General features: G+C 32.0%; 1 protein-coding gene across 2 annotated transcripts in view; it reads right to left on the reverse strand.

Annotated features, from left to right (window-relative positions):
• Positions 1-289: 289 nt before the first annotated feature.
• Positions 290-26,592, reverse strand: part of LOC144422932 (uncharacterized) — a 46,392-nt gene continuing 20,089 nt past the window's right edge. The window contains exons 8-49 of one of the 2 annotated variants that reach the window (XM_078112969.1): positions 26,287-26,391; positions 26,011-26,055; positions 25,749-25,853; positions 25,454-25,546; positions 24,581-24,643; positions 24,145-24,234; positions 22,967-22,995; positions 22,584-22,856; positions 21,769-22,044; positions 20,313-20,606; positions 19,474-19,767; positions 18,921-19,211; positions 18,386-18,667; positions 17,482-17,766; positions 15,775-16,044; positions 15,322-15,357; positions 14,426-14,761; positions 13,623-13,889; positions 12,983-13,264; positions 12,654-12,689; positions 12,060-12,353; positions 11,569-11,844; positions 11,108-11,395; positions 10,778-10,858; positions 10,660-10,701; positions 10,268-10,585; positions 9,750-10,016; positions 9,133-9,420; positions 8,464-8,739; positions 8,061-8,249; positions 7,579-7,737; positions 7,156-7,440; positions 5,883-6,173; positions 5,341-5,607; positions 4,820-5,083; positions 4,385-4,636; positions 3,777-4,070; positions 3,242-3,484; positions 2,372-2,668; positions 1,837-2,079; positions 1,083-1,364; positions 290-561 (exon numbers count right to left, since the gene is read on the reverse strand). In XM_078112969.1, coding sequence (XP_077969095.1) covers positions 290-561; positions 1,083-1,364; positions 1,837-2,079; positions 2,372-2,668; positions 3,242-3,484; positions 3,777-4,070; positions 4,385-4,636; positions 4,820-5,083; positions 5,341-5,607; positions 5,883-6,173; positions 7,156-7,440; positions 7,579-7,737; positions 8,061-8,249; positions 8,464-8,739; positions 9,133-9,420; positions 9,750-10,016; positions 10,268-10,585; positions 10,660-10,701; positions 10,778-10,858; positions 11,108-11,395; positions 11,569-11,844; positions 12,060-12,353; positions 12,654-12,689; positions 12,983-13,264; positions 13,623-13,889; positions 14,426-14,761; positions 15,322-15,357; positions 15,775-16,044; positions 17,482-17,766; positions 18,386-18,667; positions 18,921-19,211; positions 19,474-19,767; positions 20,313-20,606; positions 21,769-22,044; positions 22,584-22,856; positions 22,967-22,995; positions 24,145-24,234; positions 24,581-24,643; positions 25,454-25,546; positions 25,749-25,853; positions 26,011-26,055; positions 26,287-26,391 — 9,220 coding nt within the window. The remainder of the gene's footprint in view (positions 562-1,082; positions 1,365-1,836; positions 2,080-2,371; positions 2,669-3,241; positions 3,485-3,776; positions 4,071-4,384; positions 4,637-4,819; positions 5,084-5,340; positions 5,608-5,882; positions 6,174-7,155; positions 7,441-7,578; positions 7,738-8,060; positions 8,250-8,463; positions 8,740-9,132; positions 9,421-9,749; positions 10,017-10,267; positions 10,586-10,659; positions 10,702-10,777; positions 10,859-11,107; positions 11,396-11,568; positions 11,845-12,059; positions 12,354-12,653; positions 12,690-12,982; positions 13,265-13,622; positions 13,890-14,425; positions 14,762-15,321; positions 15,358-15,774; positions 16,045-17,481; positions 17,767-18,385; positions 18,668-18,920; positions 19,212-19,473; positions 19,768-20,312; positions 20,607-21,768; positions 22,045-22,583; positions 22,857-22,966; positions 22,996-24,144; positions 24,235-24,580; positions 24,644-25,453; positions 25,547-25,748; positions 25,854-26,010; positions 26,056-26,286; positions 26,392-26,592) is intronic. The other variant, XM_078112972.1, reaches the window with a different exon arrangement.

The raw sequence follows: 26,592 nt of genomic DNA on the forward strand, positions 1-26,592 counted from the left end.
GGGTACTCCCATAATATGTGTGCCAGGTTAAGGTTAGTTCATAATTTTATTCCGATTTTCCTTATTTTAGTTCTATTAGAGTTTGGCGACTGTCCGTGTTAGCCAAGTGAATATACCGCCTGTCCAACTTGATGTAAAGTAGGCGAACGAAATTAGTTACCTCCATAATGGTACACATACTTCTGGAGCCCCGAAGGTTGAATTAAATATGGAACAACAATTACCAGTCACATAGAAACATCTCAATATAATTGAAGTTTTTCAAGTAAGATTAAATCCAAGTCCACATCTACCCCGGTGTGGCTTGCACCACCTTGCTCTCTAGTTTGTCAATTTTAGTTTGTACAGTAACTAAATAATTTCCGCCAGGTGTGAGTCCTTCTATTATTGCAGTCTTCTTTTTTGTTTCAATAGGATCGATATGTTCATCCTTAATCCCACAAGCTACTTTTATCAAGTATGTTTTCAATGGATTGTCTTCATCATTAAAAGATACAATTAAACTCGTCTTCACATTAGCTGGATTGCGGAAGACTTTCACATTTCTTGGTGCAGGAAACTCTGAAAAGGTTTTTAAAAAGAATATGACAAATAACAGCTGGCATTATGAAGTCAATCAATTAGCATGATTGGCAGACCCTTTGGCTTCATCGAATACAGACTAAAATATATAAACCCAAATATAAAGTTAACAAAAATCATGTTTGAGAAGACTCCTGTGAAAAAAGAACCGACCACAGAAGACAAAAAGAGCATAGCCACCCATTGAGATGCCCCCCCCCCCCCCCCCAAAAATCAGACTGAAATTGGGTCTAGCAAAGCGACTTGTTAGCGTGGTAATACGTTATTTCCTGCAAAATGAGGATCATTTAACAGTTTTCATTTTTATTTTTACTCAGAATCATAGTAGGTGCCCCGCATTGCATTGTATTACGCAAATATATGTTAATATTTCATGTTCCGTTCACTTCAATTTTTTGCCGGTCCGCGAGTACATTTTATTCTATTTTACCCGTCCGTGAGAGTAAAAAGGCTAGATTAAACAACCAAAATGATTGTAAAAATGATAGCTGGATATTTACCTGTTATTACAGTATTGCTGGTAACTTCCTCGCTTAAATTATCGAATATGTCTTTTGCTCTAACTGACACACAATACTTTCGTCCCGGTACCGCTCCGGCGAATATATGTTGTCTTGACTTTGAATTCGCACGGACCAATTCTTTCTTGTCTTCCCCAACATATCGGAAAAGTGTTATTTCATGTTCGATAGATTTTTGATTTTCATCTTTAATTTCAACTCTGATTTTTCCTGGATGATTTTCATGGGAAACCGTTTTCACTCCCTGAGGTGATGGAGGTACTGTTGTGAATAATATAGAATAAATTTTACTTCAATTAAAAAAAAAAACTTGAATATAACTTCCAGTAATCTACCTAGGATCAGTCAATAGAAGGGGGGTATGTCTAAACTAAGTCTTTGCTAAGTTAAAAGCCATGCCCAAAATGTAATTTTATTCTGATAATCATGAAGGTTTACTGCTTTGATTATTATAAAACTTATAAGACGATTGAATTAAGTGAAGCTACTGAAAGTTACTTTCGTATTTTGTTAAAATTCACAAAAACTTATCCTTGAGCGAAAGAAACTCAACCAAATGTTACTAATACTCGGTATAAAAAAGAACTCAGTTAATTTTCAAGGTGACTATGACATAATGATAGATGTAATAAAAATGCAGTCAAGTCAACAGTGTAACTGTCCGTGAAGATCAAGGGAGGACACAGAGATATAGGTTCAAAGATAAAAACTAAATAAATATTTTTGTTCTCACTTGTTTTGACAACGATATCGTCTGAATACACTCCTGGGCCAGATTGATTGACAGCTCTGACCCATATGCTGTATTCAGTTGAAGGTTGCAAGTCTTCTATTGAAAAGTAGTTGGTTTTTATTTCAGCTGTCTGTTGATTCCAATGAACTCTATAATACTCAGCTTCATTCAAAATGTCCCATTCAATTCTAATTGTTGTTGTACTGATTTGCACTGCTTTCAATGATTGGACTTTTCCCGGATCTAGGAATAATTTGATTGAATATTGAAAAATTCTATATAAATTGAAGTGTATGTTTTCGCTGTAAAGGTTTAGTTCAAAACGATAAACCTTATATGAAAAACTCGACCTGGATTTCAATACACAATTGCACATTACAATATTCCGCACTGAAAATTAGTAGATTATATATGTGAAACACAGAGAACAAACCATAAAAATGCATTCAATCCAAGTTCGTGCTTGGATCTATTGACCTATTGATTAAATATGTGAAATTCATTTCACTTCTATTTTTGATAATACTCAACTTACATGTCAAGGCTGGTTTGGAGAGTCTTTCAATGCTGTAATGTTTCTCTCCTTCAATTTCATCAAACGATTTGACGCCAACAACATACTCCCGCCCATGGGTGAGAAGATCTCCTCCGATCACTGTACATTGGCTAGTTACATCACTAACAATCATAACAGAATTTTGTCTCTGTGGTAATTCATACACACATATTTCGTATTTACAGTGTGCAGTGTCAGTGGTATCCAACGCAACTGTAAGTTCACATTTTCCGCCTGCCTTCGGGAAAACTTCCACATTTTTAGGTGGTGGGGGATCTGGAAGAAAAAATAATATCATCATTTCAGACATCCCATATGGGCAATCTGATTACATCTTATATTCTTTATTACTAATTCCATTTCATTATAGATAGTAGCAGATATTATGAAACAAAAGACATATTTAATGCTGGATGTCATAATAATAGACTCTAAATGTTAGCTAAAATTTTCCTATTTGCCTTGACAATTTAAAAAAAAATTCAAAACTTGAATGACAATTTTAGTAATCTACCTATGGCCAGTCAATAGAATAAGAATATGTCTTGACTAGGGCTTCGCTAAGATAAAATTCATGATCAAAATGTACTTTTGTTTTCATAATCATGACGTTTACTCTTTTGATTATTATAAAATATATATAAACAATTTAATTAGGTAAAACTATTGAAATTTGTTGTTTGTTGAAATACAAAAAACTTACACAGGAGTGAAAGAAGCTCAACCAAGTGTTGATACTCAGTATCAAAAAGAACTCAAAAAGGATGTACCGATAGTTTGGTCAACACCGATCAAGAACACAGAGGTATAAACTCACAGACAAAAAGTTAATAACTAATTTATTCTCACATGTTTTCACAACGATATTGTCTGAATATACTCCTGGTCCAGATTGATTGACAGCCCTAATCGATATGCTGTATTCAGTGGAAGGTTGCAAGTCTTTTATGAAAAAGTAGTTGTAATTCATTTCAGCTGTCTGTTCATTCCAATGAACTCTATAATATTCAGCTCCGTTCAAAATGTCCCATTCAATTCTAATTGTTGTTGTACTGACATGTACTGCTTTCAATGCTTGAACTTTTCCTGGATCTGGGAATAATTTGTTTGAATTTTAGAAAAATTTGATAAGAACTGAACACTTGTATATGCAGTTACAACAATAAATATCATACGGTTAACCCCAACTCAAATAATCAAACAAATTTATAAAAATCAATGCAGAAAAACTCAACAATGCACCCAAGTTCATGCATCCACAACAAGTAGATAGGTATTCAAAATATAGACCTGACCTTGGGTAGAAATAAATCTACATATTTTAAACCATTTCCATACATACATTAATCCATTTCCATTCTATTTTTGACAATATTTAACTTACATGTCAGTATTGGTTTAGAGTGTCTTTCAGTGCTGTATTGTTTCACTCCTTCAATTTCATCAAACGATTTGACGCCAACAACATACTCCTGGCCATGGATGAGATCTCCTCCGATCACTGTACATTGGCTAGTTACATCACTGACAATCATAACGGGACTTTGTGTCTGTGGTAACTCATACACACATATTTCGTATTTACAGTGTGCAGTATCAGTTGTATCCAGAGCAATTGCAAGTTCACAATTATCCCCAGTCTCCAGGAACACTTCCACATTTCTGGGTGGTGGAGGGTCTGAAAAAAGGTGTCATAGTTTTAAGCATCTTATAAAGGAGTATTTGATATGACATTTATTCATACATGATAATTTTATCATAGATAGTAGCATATACTATAGGTAAGTAGTCATGTATAATGAAAGCTGTCATAAAAAGACTCTAAACGTTAGCAAATATTTTTATTCGATTTTCAGTTAGAATTATACAAATTAAGCTTTGTCAAACAGATTCTTTGTAGCATGCTCAATTTCAAATAAAAGGGTGATGGATAGTTTATCAGAGATATGAATGAAGTTACATATTTTGCACAAATACCATTAAATGACTCACTCATAGTAAATCTTTTGCTAATGCATTTGTTGTCGTATTTGTTGTCAAACCCGCAAAATAGTTGTGCTGTGTGAGTGTGTCCAGGTTTTCCATGTTCAAAATAATACCAATTTTCAGTTAGCAGAATATCCTGGTTGTCAATTTTTAGTTTGAAGCAATTGACTCCATCAGGATTCTCCCATGCTAGTTTCACACTCTTTGAAGGCTGTTTGTCATCTTTAGTAACCTCTATTTCAGTTGGACGATTCCAACCTGTACACAAAATATCAGTTCTGGTTTTGGGAATTTAATCGCAATATTGCAATAACATCAAAATGCTTCAAATTTTTAACGTCAATGGTCAATAATTGTATAGAGCCATGTTTAGAGTAAAATTACAAAATACCTTATTGGAAGTTTATCCAAACCCAAATAAATAAATAATGAAATATTCACTTGTTCTTAGTTTGACTGAAGCCTCACTTGGACCTTCACCGGTAAAATTAAATGCCAGAACTTTACAATAATATTTTTTTCCGGGTACAAGATGCTTTTCGGAATTCCATGAAGTTGCTGGTCCGCTGTAGAAATCGATTTCTTGATTCCCCTCATCCAAAATTGTTGCTTTGTATTTAATATTTTTTACATGTAACTTGTCCCATTTAACTCCCATTTTGAATTCAACGATTTCAACTTTTATATTTTGTACTCTTCCCGGGGCTTTTAAAACAAAACATAATTTGATATTTTTTTTTTGTAGAAGAACAATGAGGCAAAGTAACCACTTAAAAAATAAAAAAGGGCTTGAATATCAGAAGGCTGAAGTAAAAGTAACAAAAAAGGTGTAGTGAACAGTTGTTTATTGAAAAGTTATTAATCACAAGTACATGAGCACTATAAAAAATTTTCTTTGAGAGGAATAAAAAGAAGCCTTCAAGCCATTTGATAAATTGATTTATTTCACATAGTAATCATACCTAATAGGACAGTCCATGGAACTGACCAATCTCCTTCAACGTTTTTATATATATTTCTCACACGAACAAAATATTTCATTCCCGCAGACAAATTATTGTCATGAATGTAAACTGTTTGGTCTGCTTTAAGCCTTACAAAGGTAGATTGTTGTTCTTCATTGCTTACTTCAACTTCACGTTCATCACATAAATAATTATAATTTCTAAAATTCATCGATATTTTTGTACCATTGGGTATCAATTGTGGCGGTTGAGGTTTAGCAGGTTCTGAATAAATTAAAGAACAATTCTTTCATAAATTTCTACATGTGCAAATAGACATACAATCATATTAAAACTGCTAAAAGGCTACAAATATTTCTTCAGAACTGAACTACACTCAAACTCATACACAATAATATACTTAATAATATTATATATAAATAATATGTAATTTTATTAGATTTTCAATTTATTGGGCTGTTGGTTACTTCATTAAATAGTCAAATATCGGTGTATAGTTTGATATTGTCCATGTGTACAAGGTAGTATTGAATACATACCTGATATAACATCTTGTAAGGTAACATATTTTCCAGCAATGTTCTTTGATTGTGCTAATTGGACTTCAGCATGAACACTGACAGTGTATTCAGCAGCAGGAAAATGTTGAGGAAATGAAGCAAATGACTGATCTTGCACTGTGAAACTCAGTTTGTTATCGGCGCTATGTGATTCCTCCTTTAGTTGAGCAGTTATAACAAACTGAGAAACCTGTCGAGTTGGCTCATCCCAAATTATTTTAACATCTTCTCTATCTGTTTCACTTTTTAATCCAGTCACCGGTAGTGGAGCTAAAAATTAAAAAGTATATAATGTAATTTTAAGTTTAATTAGCTTCTTTTTACGTTACCGTTGAAAGAATGATGTAATGAGTTTTGCGCTATTGATAAAATACCGTTGTTAAATATTATGTTCTCAAACTATTTGCATTCTTGTTGTAACAAATTTTCAATCTGTAACTTTAAAATTTATCCACTAAACTGAGAAACCAGCTCCTTTAAATAAAATATCTTAAGACAATTCAAGAAGGACAAACAGTAAGTGAATGGGAGCGAAATGACAGCGATCTTTATTATCCTGGCAATCTCCATTTGAGATATGATACTATAACTTTATACTTATGTTTCATCGTTAAATGAATGAAAATTTGTATGTTTATCAAACAAAGCAATAAAATATTAAAAGGTAGCAAAATGAGTTCAGCTGTTATATAAAATCAACAGGCAATTCCAAATTGAACGCGCATAACTTTTGATTAATATATAGTTTTATATCGGAGTCTAGAGTTAGGAGTCTAATATGATTAACTAAAGTAATGAACTATTTAGGAACAACTCATGCATTACTCAGCAGCAGCGAAGACATACCATACCAGATACCAGCAGAAATTTTATATTACATTTTAAATCAAGTGTTAGTTTTATCTTGAATAAATAATAAAATGTACTTGAGATTTTGTCTAGGATGTACTTTTTTATAATTTTTATTACAAAACAGCTTAATGTGTAAGTTTTGAAATTGAAATAAAAAAAGACTCATATGTCACACGCTATTTTGTGATTTAATGGGATTCTTTTACTCTTGAGTAAGTTGTTAAGGGCTTGTCTTTATAAAGATATTTATGTTGGAAGATCTATATTAGTAAACTTAGGAATGAGACGTTTTATTCAGTCAAGTCATAAATTGAACATAAATTACTAACGCTTGCATGTCTATTAATTTCATTAGAATATTCCAGGATGTGTGGAAATATAGAGAAAAAATGGAACTCACCCAGTTGAAGCAATGTTTTATCGGACAGGTCACTAAATTGTTCTGACAGATTTTGACATCGTATTTGAAAAAAGTATTGCCCAGCCTCATGTTCACAAGAATACTTGTAGATCTTTAGTTTGTCAACTGTAACTTGGGATTCAATAACATCGTGACTTGTTTTCACTGAAATTTGGTGACGCATGCAATCTCCATGGTTACCAAAGTCAATATACACATCCCTGCAACTGTATCCATATTCATCTTTACACAACTCCACATTGGGTTTCGCAGGTTTGGCAGAAGCTAAAATAACAGAAAAACAGTTTAGAACATTTTCTCAGGTGTATTTGTATATATAACTTCAAAGCTTGAGTGACCGGATAATATAAATAACACTTCTCAATTTAAAATTTGGTTTATCGAGTCTCGTGTTCAACTAACCTGTTAAAACAGCTGATTTAGTGCATACTTTTTTGCCCGTATCACTTTCATATTGTGCTTGAATTGCTGTTTTATATTGTGTATTGGGCTGAAGACCACTAACAACAAAAATTTGCCATTGGCCATCTGCATTTTGATTGTTAATGTATGGTCCTTGTTCTGGATACACAAAAAAATGAAAAACAAATAACAATGAGGTTAAAATATAAATACAAATTTTGGCTTTCAATTGAATCTCAATACCTGTACCAAGATACTTTAAATTTAAATTCAAATAAAAAAGAGATGAGGGTATGCACAATAGGGTGCACTCCCTGTATGCAAATAACATGTAAAATTAACTAATTGAAGTAAATTTGTTGATATATCAGAGATTATTCTTTTTTCTGTACTCAATTTTTTCTGCATATTAATAAACTAGCCAGTAATTAGAATTGTGTTGTACTTTCTGCTAAACTCTAAAACAAGATTGACAAACATACTTTTTGGTTCCTCCAAACTGTTGTTAAACAGCAATCCATCCAATACGGTCATCTCGGTATTTTGTTTGACTTCTATCAACTGTATGTTGTAATCACTTGGTTCATTAGGAGCTTGAACAAATTTTATTTCAATGGCTGAAGCAGGTGGTTCTGACAGTTTCATCTTAATATTGCTTGGTTTGCCATATTCTGAATAATAAAATTGGTTTAGTAAAATAAACGAGGTTTTAAATAACTTCAATTGTTACTATATAAATGATCCAAGAAATTTGTATTACTCACTCACATAAATTAGTGCTCATGTTAATTGCTTTCTTTCAACTTATGTTTAAATATTATTTCAGTTTCTGAACCACAAGATTTGTGCCAAATATTATACTACAATCTATTTTCTATCTCATACCTGTCATTGTCATGTACTTGGTTGAATATTCACCTCGTCCTTCCTTATTAATTGCTCTCACTTCAACAGTGTATTTCTTCCCTGGTGACAATCCACTAATGCAATATTGTGTGTCCGTGGTTTTTTGTTTAATTTCCATGAACGGTTTTTGAGTTGTTATTTTTAATTCATACTCAATTTGTCCGAGTGCTTCTATCATCTCCATTTTATTCCAGCTCACACAAAATCCTTGGTCTGTGTTCATACTTGTTTTGACTCCTTTTACCATGTTCGGATCTGTTTAATGCAGAAGAAATAGGCTATTAGAATAAAACTTACTCATTTGTTACTCACATGTTTCTAAAACTATCTGACTTTTGTCTGTACCAGAATGACATCAAGCATTGTGAAAATCAAAAATATAAAAAAAAAAAAACTGTATCAAAAATTGTTGTCTGCAAAATCTTTAAAGAAAAAGTTATAAAAATTTAAGTAAATGAAAATAAATAGCCATTTTTGATTGGTGCAATATATATTACTCCTTCACCCTTACTTTGCCAAATATAAATATGTTAATATATTGACAAAGCTTGCTTTAATGTTTATTATTTTATGAGAGCATTTCTTGTTACTGACACACAAAGAGGGAACTTGACCATTGGCTTAAAAAGATTACAGCCTCATTCTTACCTGGCTTTGTCTCTATTGTACCACTGGATGAACCAAGACTTCTTTTACTGTTTTCATCTACTGCAAACACCTTGAATACGTATTTGGACCCAGCCATAAGACCATCAAATAAGTAGCTTTTTCCATTAATCGGTTCGCTCTCAAGTTTCTTCCCATTTTCTGGTTCAGCTACAATAACGTATGATTTAGGTTTTATTGTCGGTTCCTCCCAGTGAATTTCTGCTTGCTTATAAGATTCACTGTCTTTTGCAAGTTTTGCAGTTACTTGTTTTGGCACTTTGTCTCCACCTGACAATTATATAAAGACATGCTGTATTAGAGAAAGCAACATTTCCATCTTTGTGGATCGTACCCGCTTAAAACAAGAATTCGCTAAAAAGCAGAAGCATATATGTTTGCAAGTCTGAAATCTTTTCATTTTGGCATCATTCAATTCCAAATTCACAAGAATATTTGCATAAATACAAAAAAGGAAGTATTTTTATTTGGCTAGCCATACATTCTGAATTTATTTTATTTTTTTAAAAATGAAACATGACTATAAAATCTGATTATAAATTCAACAACATAAACGAAACAAAGAAATCAATCTGTAGTTTGCCACTTTTTACACCGACCTATTATAGTGAGTTCAGATTCATATTCAGTTTCCATATTGTTTTTTCCAATAGCATGAATAATGACTTTGTATGCATTTCCAAAAAAAGAGTCGTCTGCCTTCCAAGAATAATCAGTGTCTGTTAAAAAGGGCGAATCACGTAGACATTTATTGTTTTCATCGCATATTATGACTCGATATTCCTGAGCTCCTCTGGCAATGTTCCATTTTAATATCAATTTTGTATCCTCCCAAAAATTTTGTTGCAATTCGGCCTTTTCTGGATCTGTAAATAAAACAACATTTATATTAACATGTTTCATTTATTTTATAGTTGGCACAGACATTTGAAGATGTGTAAGAGTCAAAATTATGAATCTTGGAATTATGAAAGCTTTGTGATTGTCCTCCATTCAGATAACATTGAATGGGGTAAAGTACCTAAAAAAAACATTTTTTCAGTATCTTCCACATAAAAATGGATGTTTTACTGGAGCGTTATTCAGAGAGAAACAACAAAAAATTGAATAAAATTACGTGTATAGATGGAAAGCGTTGCTGGCTCTGAAATGTAATCCTCATCTCTGTCAATATCTTCAAATACTGTTGAAATAGATGCAGCATATTCCCACCCTCTTTCTAGAGTTAATGTAATGTTGTATGTCATTACATTCTCCGAAAATGGCTTTTTATCATGCACAACACACCCATCTTTACGCTCCAATAGAATATTGAAATGATAAATTTTGAAATCATTTCTTCTCTTATTAAATGAAGGTGGTTGCCAAGAAATCTTGCATTCTTCACATTTTTCTTGAGATGTTACAATTTCTGATTTTGTTTTTAGTGGTATGCCTGAAAGAATAAGAAAGTATTAATAACTGATGTTGATACATTTTTCATCATCATCATTTGCAATATTCACTCACCAAAGGGACCATCAGGATGATTATGGGTGACATTCACTTCTCCTGTAAAATCAAATATGTACATGGGTTATAAAACATATAGAAGTAAGTCATCATGGTAAAGTGGCAATTTCCTTACCTGGGGCATGCACAGTGCCAATTTTAAAGTTGCCACCTTGCATTTTATTGAATTTCATAGTTGAGAAATCATCCTGCGATTCTAAAACAAAATGATTTATTACTGAAAGTCGATAGGTGGATAACGAGATGAAAAACATGAGGAATAGATTAGCTGGATGGCCTAGTAGTTAATATTGCTATTAAGTCAAATAAATGATGCATCTCACTCTGAGTCCTAAAAATATTCTATAAAATTTTTTATAAAAAGTAATAGGCTCGCTACACGAAGAGGCCATTTTTTGAAGACTTGTATGGAAAATGGAACGAAGTAGTAAAGAATTTTTCCTACCTCCAGAAATACTAACAATATTCGAAAGGCTTCCATCACTTTCCTCTCCATCATACACGGCATACATAGCAAAAGTATATTCTGATTTTTTACGTAAATGAGTAAAAATTATCTGATCTAGAGAACTGAATTTCATTGCCTTAATTCTTCCAGTATTTGGTATAGCCTCAACTCGATATTTTGAAGGGCTTTTGTCATAAATCGGGTGGTCAAACTTGATATCTATGCATCGACCAGATATATGTCGATTCTTTGTTGCTTTAATATTTCTAGGAGCTTTAGGATCACCTATAAGTAAAAAATGAGTTTTATTTGAATATAGTTTAAAATCTTGATGTTTTTTTTTCAGTCTAATAAGCAAGGCACTTTTATTCCTTTTAATGAAATACTGGTTTTGTCAAGAGGTGAAAGAGGTGCTGAATTTAGAATAAAGGAATATGAAAATTAACGAAATGAATTACCAATTCGCTGTGGTGTCCAGTCAGTATTCACTGATTGACCACTCTCATCATGAACTGTTACTTTCATCATGCATGATTTTCCCATCCTTAATTCTCCCATCATTTCAGCTTTGTATGCTGATTTGCGTTCGACTTTTGTGTCTAAAATAATGTTCTCCTCCAAATGCTCGTCCATAATGCAAATACTGTAATATTTTGCACCTTTCACGTCATTCCATGAAAATGTCACAATACCTTGTTCCCAAGTGCATGGGTCAATCTCTGGTACCTCTGGTTCTAAATATATATTAATATATTAAAAAATATCTACATTTTTCAAACATATTACAAAAAGATAATAATATACTAATAGAAGTCATTTTACTTTAATAGGGGAGAACAACATGAACATAGTATCCTATAAATAGATGAATAGAAGATGGGGAATAAATTAATTATATAGCCCTATAAATGTTGAATAAACTGTAATGGTTAGTTAGTATCTTAATTACTTGTATAAATGTTTTTGGTTGAAGTTATTCCTTTCTCATTTTTCGAATCTTTTTCCATCATTGCTGCAAAAACCTCAATTTTATATTTAGATCCTGATTCTAATCGTTTAATTTTTGCTTCTGGATTTGACTGTTTGTTTTCAAAATGTATGCATTTTTTTGCTGTATCGAACACTTTAATTTCAAACCCTTTGAAAGTATAATTTTCGGTAGAATTCAGATTATTCCAAGATAGCTTGAGATAATGTGAATTTTCATCTTTGAATATTTCATGTCGTATTTCTCCAGGAGATCCTGCAAATAAAAAAAATGAATAAAAGAATTTTTATAGCTGAAAAACATCAGCATCTCAAGGTTAGAGTATTAGCTTTAACTATATTTGCATCACAAGTTAAATATCGAAGGTTCAAACGTCATGTTTACTGCCCCGTTTGGGATGTAAAAAAATTGGGTAGGCAATGACGAGTAACTGAAAATATTTCAGTCCAGTTCTTGCAAAAAAAGTAGCTGGTGGCTGATTGTACAGAGCCTTCAGCTCTCGTGAGCCAGAGCAAAAAGCGTGAAAACTGCAAAATAAAAAATCAGTCTATTCACCAAAGGTAGGATTCTTTTCTTCCCTTGTGTAAGACTCTGCAAAAGAAAAAAAATCAATTCTTCCAATATACCATATTATTTAAAAACTTTGTTCAAAATTTGCATAAATTTTTGAATCATCGATGATGAACTGTATTTATAAGCAATAACTATGAAAAATTTGACATTGTAGATGACATTCAAAAATGTACAAGTAATACCAAAACTAGATTAGACAAACATTAAATAGTTAGCATTCATTGCACTACAAAACTTTATCTGCTACAATATGAGAATTATACTGATAACTCTGATGGTGGTGCTGAGTAATAAATAAAATAAATACCCACTCATAGTTGTAGAGCATTTGTTAGACCACACGCTCCCTGTACCATCAACATTGGTATAAAATGCAGATATGTTGTAAGAATATACTGATCCTGGTAAGAGGTCAGTAAAAGTACATGTTGTTTCTTTTGTTTCTAATTTATTAACAGATTGATTATCTTTAGTTATTTCGATGTAATATTTTGATGGCTTTTCAACAGGAGCAGTCCATGATGCAGAAAGTTGTCGTTTTGTGTCATCAGGAGATGGTTTCAGTTCCACATTTGTTGGAACATAATTTCCTCCTGCAATCACAGACATTTAAAAAAAATGATTTGTAGCTTTATATCCAAATTGCCAAAAAATGGAAATAAATCTAATACTGAATTGTTACTTGGAATTTTGCGTTAATGTTATATTGTTAATTGAGTTGTTCCAACTTGAATCTACTTAAACGAAAAAATTTGGGGTTCGATGCATAGCTATTGATTAATGTTCTCATTGGTTGCCTTCCAGCATCTGCATGGCAATATACTGTATTGAAGTTATGTGTCATTTTCTAGTCATTAGTAGCGTATTTTTATTCTAAAATACGGTTTACAAATCTCATGAATAGATTTTCTACATCTCTCCCTATATTTGCTATCTTGTGTAGTAACTTACCAATTAACAATTCTTTCTCAACAGGCACTGATGCTATATCCCGACACTTCCCAATGAGTTGAAAAATTCGATTCTGCCCGTATCCACAAGTTGCCGTCATATTGAAAGTCCAAGAATTAGTAGTGGGTGTGACTGAAAAATATTCTTTTCTGGTTTTACAGTCAAGAATTCTCAATTCATACGATTTTGCTCCTTGAGCTTCTTCCCATTTTGCCATGATTTGGTTGTTCTTCCATTCTATTTCAAGATTCTTTGCCGTGTCAATTCCTGAATATTGTAAAACAGAGTCATGACGAGTTGCTTTGATGTTTGTGAATGTAATAGCTCAATGGTTGAATGTTGGGCCCAACAGCATTGGCATCACAGATTATCGTGATTAATATTTTTATATTTATCTAAAGGGGAGGAAAGTCTATAAGAGAGATTAATTATGTGGCGAGCCATGACGTCTCATCAAGTTAACAGTTTAAATATGATAATAGACAATTATTCGTTTTAGACACATGGACTCGATAGTGGAGAAAGCCATAACCATCTATGTGAACCATCCCAAAGATTTCAGCAATCCACTGGCAAATAATTATTCACAATGGGATTCAAACCTGTAAACTAGTACTGTATATGGTAAAATGGCAAGTGTTTCACTAATAATTAGCATAATGAGCTAACCGCCGAGCCATATATATCTGCACCTATTACAAAATTTGTTGGTTATGAAAAACTGACAAAATATCAACCCTAAATATAAGTGGCTTTTTGTTAGAGCCTCCAAAACTAAAATGCAAAACAATTCGCAAAAATACCCGTTGAAAATGGCTTCCAACTCGCTGCAACTAATTCTTCTTTTGAATCCAAGTCCATATATCTTGTTGAAATTTGTACTCGATACTCCTTTCCATATACCAGATTTGGAAATGAACATTTTGTGATGCTGTATTCCACTTCTAAAGAATCTTGCAATACCCAATTATCGTTGGCCGTGACTACTTTATCTGAGTCTTGCATTTGGAGTTTGATTGTAGATTTCATTTTTTTGAAATTGACAGCTTCTTGCCCAATGTCTTCATTTTCCCATTTGACCAGAAGCAAAAGTGTATTGTCTGTTGCTGATGATTTGCAGCTGATGTTTATAGGTTTACCTATAATGTAAATATAAAGTTTAATCAATCTGTTTATTTAAGGAACAGCAAGTGAATTTTTTATCTTTCATAAGACCAAATTTCAAACCATAGACAAAACAAAATAAACCTTAATCAAAAAACGAATAATGGTGTATTTTTACTGCATTATCGGCAGTTTCATTAGGTTGTTTTTTTCTGAAAAAACTAGACTATGATCCAACATAAGCTAACAAATAACAAATACATTTGCTTATTCATTAAAAAAGATTGTTCTATTTATCACCCAAATCACCCTCGAAAACTAGCAGACAATCTGACTTTTAGTTTTTAGAGGTATGAAAATTTTTGATTATTATCGGATTATTATGTATGTCTACTGAATACTCACATAATTGAACAAAGTATAAAGTAAAATGTATATTGTTTGTTGCAAAATTGGACCAAGTCAATGATGAAATAATAATAAAGGCTATTTTTACCATAATTTAATGTTTTATGATCAAATTTACAGCTTGTTTTCTGTTGTCTAGTATTATTAACTCGAAAAGTTCAATTAAATGAGATTAACATTGAACTACCTTTTTGTTCAATGTTGAAACTTTTGTTTCTTTGCGCTGAAAAACACAAAAATATCCTATTTGTAAAAAATTTACAAAAATTCCCCTTTTAATCAGTTAATTAATCAAATTAACCAATTTAGCCTAAAAAACTGATATTTGCGTTTTATGCTGGCAAATTCTATAGCAATTTTAACTTTGTGTCAATTCTTTTCAATCCAAGTGTTTTAACATTAGTGCGCCTTACAATACAATTCACTTGATGCTCTGTAAAATATGGTAATTAATTAAAATCATCTGTTTAATTGCAAATGTCAAATTAAGTAAATTTCCCTATTTTTTACAGCTTCAGGCCTAAAAGAGTCACTGTCATGGATTTACATTCTATGAGTTGATTTTTCCCAAATCTTCTACTTCATCAAAGTAGAGTTATGAGTTTTTCCAACACGAATGTGTTCAATTCATTCTACTTACTGTTAATTCGAATATGATCCGATGTTGTATGTGCTTTGTGAGCATTCCTATACACGGCAGTAATTTTACATCTGTAATTGTGCTCATTGCGAAGCTCGGAAAATGAGACAGAATTTATTCTGACTGTTTTTGTATCGAACGGTTCTTCTTCTTCTTGTAATTGACATATGTACTCCAGAAGATGACAATGATTATCTGGCAGAGCCCAAGTGATAGTAACTTCTCGATTACTTGGTATAAATCTCAATCCTGTGGGAGCAAGCATTTCATCTGTAGAAAATATTACAATATTTATACAATATTGAGTTGAATGTAGTGACAGCACATTTGTACCCACATACACTCGCAACCGTACATTTGTACCTGTAAACTACACCCAGCGCATTTGCACCTATACATTTCCAACTACATATTTTAGCCCCCTCTTATAGATTACACCCACGAACATTTTCATTTACGAACATTTGCACCCAACTACAACTGCACCCACAGACATTTGCACCCAAGGATATTTGCATCCACATGCATTTGCATCTGCGTACATTTGCACCCGCGTACAAAACATTTGCACGCACAGACTTTTGCCCCCATGGAAATTGCACTTGCTTACAATAAATTGTAACCACAGACATTTGCACCCATGTCATTTTCATGAATATGCATTTGTCGTGGAAATTCTAATTATTTCCTAAATGAATAATCACTTATTTGTTATTTTAAAACATGAAGGGGGTGTTTTTCTCAAACCCCACATTTTCGCATTATTGGGGGAAGGGTTTTGTGCAAAAGATCCCATCTTTACCTGTGAATATTTGCATTTGCATACATAGGCACCCTCAGACAGTCAGTTTTAGGCAAACTATAACTTTTAAGTATAATTGCATTTTGAAAGTGTAGACAGATTATTAATTTTTTAAGTAGCCTGTATTCTTGGTTAGGGTCACGTGTTTACAGTCATAGAGTGTTATAATCCCATCTCACATTTGTCAGTCATTCTCTCTGAACGAAAAAAATGGCAAAAGCATTATATGGATCAAAGTATTCACGAGCTTGTCGTTACTTTATATTGTTGCGCCATAATGATGTCTACCGATGCGGGTTGTTTTTCACTTGTTTTGAGGTTTTGCTCGATCTGGGTTAATTGATGGAAATCCAAATTAATGGCGTGATAGTTTGCAGTGAGTTTGTCTTAATTATCGGTCATGCCTTTAGGATGTCCATATTTCAGCACGAATACCAATAAAAACTTTTTTACTTCAAAGATTGGTGTCCATGGGTTTAAATGGTCACAGGTACAAAAATTCATGGGTGCAAATGTATTGGGTGCAAATGTCCGTGGATGCCAATGACCATGGGTGCAAATGCATGTGGGTGCAAATGTACGTGGGTGCAGTTGTCCATAGGTGCAAATGTTCATGGGTGCAATCTGTATGTAGGTGCCAGAAATCTGCAGGTGGAAATGTACGGGTACAGGTGTCCATAGGTGCAAACATACGTGGGTGCAAAGGTATACAGGTGCAAATGTCATGGGTGCAAAGATAATGGAATCAATGAATGCCAATCTTAGTTATGCAAATCATCAATTAGTCATCAATATTTTATTGACAAGGTACTCCAATAATTATATTACAAATTATTATATGTTTATCTCTAGAGATGTTTATTAAAAAAATTCATGATTGCATTTCATAATTTTCTATATCTTACCATTGCCAGTAGTGACTGTATTAGATTTCCCATTTATAATGAAATCATTTTTAAACCCTTCAAAAATCCCAACAACAGTGCAAGAATATTCTGTGTTCTGTTTCAAGCCTTCAAAGACTGCTTCATTTATTTCTGTTTCCAGAGACTTGATATTTGTTTTGCCACAAAATATACAAACTTTATAATTGGGTGGTTTTATAATTGGAGGTTTCCAGCGTACTCGAACTTGGAAAGGGTTTTTATTGCTAACAATAGCCTCAATATTAGTCGGTGCAGTATCCATTTCTATAAAATGATAAAAGTAATTACAGAATAAGTTGAATATACTTATGGAAAATTTGATGATCAAAACAGGAACAATCTTTTTCCACATCTCGTGGTCAAACATGGTTATTTTTCATAAATTATTTGACCATTCATAACCATTGTAGGATAGGATTTAGGATATGTATCCTGGGGGAGATGGATAATGATAAGATAGCTATATCATATGGCTAACCATGGTCAATCGTCAAGTCCATATGAGTCCATATAGCCAATTATTTGTTTCAGGCGCATGGACTTGATATATCTGTAGATCAATTGCGATATTTAAAGTATTCTCTGGGTCATGACCCTCTGACACACTTATCATTACCATAGGTTTCATATTTCTAATTTAACAAGGCTATATATAGACAAGCGCCACTGATACATAATGAGTTACTATTTTGGAAGAACTGGTTTCCCTTACATTCTCTAATTGCATTTCAACTATCGTCAAGTAATGGATATAAGATGTTGACTCTGTGATTGTTACACTGCAGCTCATTTCCCGTACCAAATTGTGATTGTTACTTTTTATAATTATAAACAGAATATTTCTCTGATGAGAAAAGACACAGTACACATTGCAAATACTCACTATTTGCGGTTGTCACGGAGTTTGATTTACTTTCACTTCCGCGTTTTTTATTTTTATAGATGCCAACTACAGAATACCAATAAGTTGTTTTTTCTTCCAAGTTTGAAAACAAAGCTTCACATTCTTGCTTTTCTTTTAGAGGCTTCATCAAAACATCATCCTTGTGCGGCATGATAGTATATGATATAGGAGGACATTTTGGAGGATCCCATCTCACAGCAATATGAAACGGATTCCGTTTATCTCTATTAACTTGCAAATTTTGTACCGAAGTGAAGTCATCTATAAAAAACGTTTGATATTATTTTCAAGATAGAAAATTGATATTGTATTGTTAAAATAATAAAATGCATTACATTACATGTATGATGTATTAATCCTCATGTTGGCAATACATTGTTAAGTATCTCCAATTCACTACCTATAACTATCACTTCAAGTAAAGTGTTGATGAAAGGTTTGAGTTCTACTTATATAAATCAACTTTGATTACCATACAATTTGTCACTAAACCTAGATAAACGAAAACACTCACATTCGGCAGTGTTAAGCTCTTCAGAAATTGCAGATATTCCTCTGCAATCTTTCTCAAAAATTCCGGAAACCAAAAACTGGTAAGTTGATCCAATTTCTGTTATGGGAAAATCAATTTCCAGTTTTTTCTTCATATAAAGTGGCTCTTTGTCTTTTAATAAATCTCCATTTTTTATAGTCTGTATCAGGTACTTTTTAGGTGACAGGATTGGCTCCTGCCATTGTATTTTAATTTCAAACGGATCGTCAGCTTTGATTGTTGGTTCTCCTAATTTTGGAATCGTTTTTTTGCCTGTATATGTTTAGAACATAAAATAGTAAAAACATAGTACAGTATGTACTGTCCATTTCTGCTTGGAAAACAGCAACTTTTGGATAAAGAGTTTAAATTGAATATTTGTAAATAAAATATATTTTCAGTTATATTAAGCAATTCAAATACCATTGAAATTTGGGCATGATTGATATACGTTTGAACATGGTTATGAGAACATTTATTACTAATTTCAAAATTTTATGAAAAAGCATTCTATCAAAATTACAGAAAAACTTACATGTATCACTTGATGATGGATTAATTGTACTTGACTCAGATGGACCGGTTTCCCCTCCAGCGTACAAGCAATTTACTGTAATGTGACAGAGTTTATTGAGATCTAAAATGCGAAAGACTGTGCTGGGTTTTGTTTCTGTTTTTGGTTCAGAGACCAATTTATTGTCTTCATCATTGAAAATACCAACTCGATATCTCAAGCATTTGAATTTAGGCTCAGTCCATTTGACACCAATTTCAAACGGGTTGTTAGATACAAAATTTGTCTCAATATCACGAACTCTCATGTCATCTCCTAAAAAAAATAACAAATGTCGTTATTAACTTATACCTATGTTGCGGAAATATTTATTATTCGTAAATCTATGCTGTTCAAATGTTATAAGAAGAAATTATTTAGAAGAACTAGTCAAATAAACAACATTGGTTGGGATGTTTTCAATGCTGCAAATGATTCGTCTAAATTGATTACTTTCTATCGCAAATTATATTTCAGCATTTGCAACCGGATTTTGACCACATGTTAACTTTATAATAATTTATATTTGTTAGTATTTCAATATTTGCAACCTACAGAAGTGAAACTTAACACAGGGAAAACAAAATCAACAACTGCATTACTCTTCGAGAAACTGATTTGAGTGCAATATTAATTTGTGTGCTGAGTAATAAAATTTATAATGAATTTCTGTAATGAACTGTTATTTCTTTTATCTTTTACATTTTTATTCTATAGTAAGGGAGTATTAATAGAAAAAAAGGAGAAGAAATTCGCAATGATTTCCTGACTATTAGATGAAATTTTAAGATCCTACTGCAAACAAAATAAAAAAGACCTACTGGTAGGAGTTTTGTAAGTGACTTTTTGACATGGAAGTCCAACATGTTTATCGTATTTTGCCTTTACTATAAAATCATATTCTTTTCCTATTTTCATTTTCGGGATTGAAAGAACTGTTTTCGTGGTCGAAGGTGTTTTTTCTTTTTTGGACAAAAACAATTGATTCCCATTCTCAAATATTTCAACAAGATATTCTTTTGGTTTTCTTTCAGGAGATTTCCAAGTAAGATCGATGCTAAAAGGATCATTGGGATGGACAGCAGCTTTGACTTCAGAAACTATAGTTTCGTTACCTGAACATTCGAAATTGGCATTTATAAAAACTGATATCAATCAAATATACATTTACATAAATGAGATTTAAATAGAGAATGATAAATATTTTTACGGGTTTGTTTAATGTTACACAATAAATTCACTAACATATTTGAATTTCAAAATTTTTTCTTCACATATATTTTTATATGCAACAAAATTATATAGGATAGGATTTGCATATTTATTCCAGGGGAAAGGAAAGTTATGACAAAGTTTACTCATATGGCGAACGACAATATCTCGTCTGCTTACCAGTCCATGTTGGGTATGGGATTAGTTAGCCAGATATTTGTTTTCAGATGCATGAATTTGATGATGAACGAAGTCGTAACCGAACAGAGGTTACACGAACCAACATACCCTACCTGTATGTTATTCACAATCAAATTATGGGTGTTTAGCACGATCAATGTTCAATGATATAACAAAACTTGCTTCAGTTGTTGAATCGAATTCCTTGCCAACTAATGTCATCAATTTCTGCCATGCGTGGTTAATTTTGTGCGAGAGGATTGCTGGACTCCTCGCCGCCTTAGGGTGGTTCACGTAACCACTGGTCTGTTGTTACTTCCTCTACCTTATATTCTAGTACATGCATATGAAAACAAGTAACTGGCTAAATACCTAACTAATCCCATACCCGGCATTGACTCGTAACCGGACAAGAGGCTGTGGTTCGCCATATGATTAAGTCATCATATTGACTTTTCTCTACCCTGGGATAAATATCCGAGATAAATACGTGAATGCTATCCTATCACGGCATACCGCTAACACAGCAACAAACATTTGACCATTGTGACGTAAGATTTGTCGCCTGACTTTGAATTTTATTTTAAATTTGAATTTAAAATCCCATGCTACAACGATTTCCATACTAAAACATAATTTCTCTTAATCATTGATGAAAACTTGTTAAACCGCCCAATAAATTTAAAAAAAAACGTTACAATACAGTTTCTCTTAGTTAAATTCGGATAATAATTAATGCTAGCTAGAAGAGCCGCATGAAATCTCTCTTGAGCCGCATGCAAAGCCATAAAACACCTCATGTACAATAAATTTTACATTGTGCTTATTGTTCTTAACTTCATTTGCCAATACAGTGATCTATGAGCAATCTCATTAAAACCAAACCTGATATTGTATCGAATGTGCAGTGCTTTGCTCTACCTTCCTTCCCACCATATATGCCAATAATTTTGCATTGATATGTCATACTGAGGGCTAAGTTTTCGAATTGCACTTCTGGTTTTATTGGCAAGTATTCCTTTGTAAAACTGGCCATTTGATTGTATATAATTACTTTATATTTTTCTGGTTTGATAAATGGTTCTTCCCACATTAATCGTACTTGGAATGGGTTACTCTCATTCTTCTTTATTTCAACATTAGTTGGTTCAGTTGCTTTGCCTGAGAAAAAAAATCTCATTAGAAAGATTTTGAATTTGTATTTGATTTTTAATATTGTTTAAACATATTCAAAACCAGGGAAATATTTTTTTTATCCTTCTATAATTACCCATATAAGATTACATTGTATTTGCATTGTTGGCTAACATTTTGTAATGTAATTTTTTTTGTTTTAATGTAACACTATATCATATCGCCTCATTGTAATAAGCATTAAAACATTTATTTCATAAAAATCCTGTTTGGCCCGAACTTGTAGGTTTGAATCCTGTGGGGTATAATTAAGCACAATAGAATTGCTGCACACTTTTGTTGATCATAGGATGATTCACATCACTAATGGTCAATTACAAATTTCTCCGCCATCAAGGAAATGATTCTGAAAAAAAAAATACCTGGGTAAATATTTCCATATCCAAAGTATGAACTGGTCGATAGACAAGACGTATAAGCCATCTATCTCATCGGCCCCCTATTCCCCTCCCTCCTTGAGACAATTTCTCAAATATCCAATTCTAACTAACAGAAAAAATTGTTACCATTGCAACTAATATCGAATGTGCTCGACTTTCCTATTTCATCAGCATTTAAAATGCTAGTAACCGCACACCCATATTGAGCATCAAGTTTCGGAACCAAGAAAGTAATGCTGCTTTCATCTGTTTTATTTCTGCAAACTTCTTCTGGGCCCTTATACGCAATGAATTCATATCCTGAAACATTCATCTCTGGACATTCCCATGTAACTGAAACTTGAAATGGATTTTTGTCATCTTGGTTCGACGAAATATTTTGTGGAGATGAATCTAAGTCTGCAAAAAATGTTGAATTGACATTATATTTCCAATATATGTAGATTTTGAAAATTTGTCTTTGAAACAAAGATGTCAAATAGTTGAGAATAAGAAAAAATAAAACTCACGCCGTGGCTGAACATCAGATTCTTGTGTCCTGCAATATCAAGGAGGTGATATTTTCTATTACCAATTTAGGCAAGAATTTATCTTCAATGACTTTCTCAAAAATATTGCAATTGTCTCATACTTTTCCCCTTTTGTTCTACACTTGCCCCAATTATATGTAAATTACCTCATATACATATGGCCATTGAATAATTGACCTTTCTGCTAAAACATCATATCTATCACAAATAAAAATATAGCATGAATAGCCATCAAAACCCTAATTTCTAAGTTTTTGAAGAATGTGTTTTTTGATTAAAATTATCGCCTATTGATAATGGCAAATTACGAACTATGAGGTGCCAGTAGAAAAAACAAAATTTAGGAGCATTGCGCAATTCGAGTGAAAACGTTAAGGCGTTTTATGATTTTTGAAATGTTTTGCATGAAAATTTTTGCTCTATTCATTTTTTATGACTTTCACTCAGAAAAAAACAGTACCAAAAATATTTTCTGTTTGACATTACCTACTATATTTATTACTCCCTGGGAAAAGAACTTGGGATGCTAACATAGGTATTCCCAATACTTTAATCACTGGCAATCACGAAAATCAAAACCCTTGAATATGATATATAAACAACGAAAAGGCATTCAAACTAAAAATAAAAACAAAAAAAAATTTTGGTTCGAAGGTTAATAAAGTGAACATATGATGTGGGGTGAATTCATGCTATGTTCTGGCTTAGGGTAGATATCTTACTTCAAAAAAACTGGTAAAAATCTGAACCTGGGTTCATACAACTGCCACAAGTAGGGCAAGTGTGGTACAAGTGGAGTAAACATTTTGTTTCTATTGTATAAATAACTAAGAGGACTTTATTACAAAAATATAAGAGAGCCCTTTAGTCATCAATTTTGTGCAAAAGTATAAAAAAGACATTAACATTAAAATTGCTCCTATCATCAACAGTGTTCTGTGTATTCATTCCATTTTCTTTGGAATATATAACAAGCAGCTTTACTCGTTGAAATACTGAAAACTGCATTCATTTGTAATTAAAGTGCTTTTGACGAGAGATCAAAAATTAAAATTTAGGAGACATTTAGTCTGATTCAATGTGACCAGTCAATGCCAGAATGTCATTTTTAAAAAGAAAACATATTTTGGATACCAAATGTCAGTACAAATACTTACTCACAACTGGTGTTATGAAAGGCACCATCTCGGCTTTTTTCAACAAGCGACTGTTCCTTATTTTGTGAAGGTTCATTGGTACCTAAAATTCTAGAGAAGCAAAAAATATCCCATTTTTCATATAATTATCATATAGAAAAAAGATACATTCAAGTTATCAAGTTAATATAAATTGGGTCTTTATTATGTTAAAAGTAATCACCCCAAAAGTGAGGTTCAAATTGATTCCAGAGTTAAAAGCAGGGCGAGCGATTGGCCAATTATAGAGAATGATATGATGCAGTAAATATTTATTATATTAACTTCCGGCATAAAAATATCCAAGAAACTTCTTTAATGACTTTGTGAATAGTACATTATTATAAAAATAAAATCAATACTACCAACAAATCGTAAACTTGTCAATTAATTCAAAAATTCCAAATTCACAACTCACTCTGTCTGTGTTTCATTGGGAGAAGAAATCGCTTTGTCCAAATTTTTAGGAACAGTTTCATCACTGAATGTCAATAACAAATAAGAATTGATTTGTTAGAAAGGTAAAATAAATGATACTAACTCTTACTTATTTAAATATTAACAGAAATCAGAAATGTATTATCAGTTATACACATTTGCAAGAAGATTCCAAAGTTATTTTAAATCTGAGAAATTATTATAAAATAAAAACAAATTGTATAGTTCATTTCCTGTGATCTCAATAATGTCAATGTTAGATGTACGTACATACAGCCAATTCAATAAACAGAGTATTCAAAAGGTTTCGCCTGGTGTTATAGTAATAACAATTGTAAGTTAAAATAAATTTTATAGTATGATAAATAAAAACAACAACATCCAACATCTATAACATCCTATTCAATATAGGTTGACTACAAATCTTTTAACAATTTCATTGATTATAAAAACTTGATAATCGGGCAAAACTTTTTGGACACTCTTTATATACAAACAGTCAATTCAATGATGTATGTATATACTACTAACTCAATATTAATATACAGTCATTTTAATTGATGAATATACTAAATCCATTATCATATGCAGTCAACTCATTATGCATATACAGCCATTCAAATGATGCACATATGAAATCCATATCTTAAATTCCAATGAAGCCTATTTGATATACATATTCAGCTATTTGGTTGAGTGAATGGTCATTACACTAATTGAATGTATAAAAAAAAAACGCACTAAATAATAAATTCATTGGCATACTAATGACGTGTATTTAGATTTCATAATATAGCTGACATTCAAGTTTATTCTATAGATGAAAAATTTCACCAAATAAAGCAATATTTACTTTGATGCAGCCAAAGAAGCATTGCCAGAATTCTGCCCTGTCTTGACAACAGGTGGAATTGACCTATCAGAATCATTTTCTTTGGTTTGTAATCTAGAAATATGAGTTGAGTGGTGAATATTATTTAAAATATTTGTTTATTATTTAAAAAATACTTTGCTATTTTTATACATATTTTTGTATTCAAGTTTACTTTTTCCAAATGTAATTTATTTCTATTTTTTTATACTATCTCTAAATATCATGTAAATATTTCATAATGAATTTTAAATATTAGACTACCAGTATTTCATACCTATTTGCATTATTGTCATCATTAACAAGGTTCTGTTCAGTATCTTTGTCTGAGTTGTCAATAGGCAAAGAAGAATTGGTGCTCAAAGCTTTGCTGAATGTAGGACTGACATCGAAAAAAATTTAAAATACCATTATTTAGTACTTATTATCGTATCCTATAATGACTTTGTATATAGTACAATATTTCATATATAAAATCAACACTACTAAGAAATTATAAACTTGTTAATTAACTTGAAAATTCAACATTCATTACTCACTCGAATAAAATACTAGTATCAACCTCAGATTCTCTTTGCGTTTCACTGAAAGGAAAAATAGCTTTTTCTGAATTTTTGGGTTCAGATTTGTCTCTAAATGTCAATTACAAATAAGACTGAGATTATGTTGTTTTGTTGGAAAAGTGAAATGAATTATACTTCCTTTTACTTATTCTAATATTAATAGAAATCAGAAAATTTATTATTAGTTATACACTTTTAAAAGAATATTGTTTATTCCTATATTATGTTTGTAAATATTAGACTTGTACATACCCATCTGTATTATCGTCATCATCACCAATGTTCTGTCGAGTTTCTTTGTCTGGATTATTGAGAGGCAATTCGGAAATGTCCCGCCAATCTTTTTGCTGTGTATTTCTGAATTGAAAAGAAAATTTTGAGTATTCACTATTTTTGTTGAAGTCAGGAAGTATTGAAGTTTAGGAGAATTAGTCTAATTGATATAGAAATCACAGATAAAATAATATTATAGAGTCATTTTAAATCTGAGAAATTGTTATAAAAATTGTATTATAAGTCTATTAATTGTATACTTCTTTTTCTGTGGTTTTATTAATG

Source organism: Styela clava, chromosome 1 (assembly GCF_964204865.1).
Source record: "Styela clava chromosome 1, kaStyClav1.hap1.2, whole genome shotgun sequence".
NCBI classification, from domain to species: domain Eukaryota; kingdom Metazoa; phylum Chordata; class Ascidiacea; order Stolidobranchia; family Styelidae; genus Styela; species Styela clava.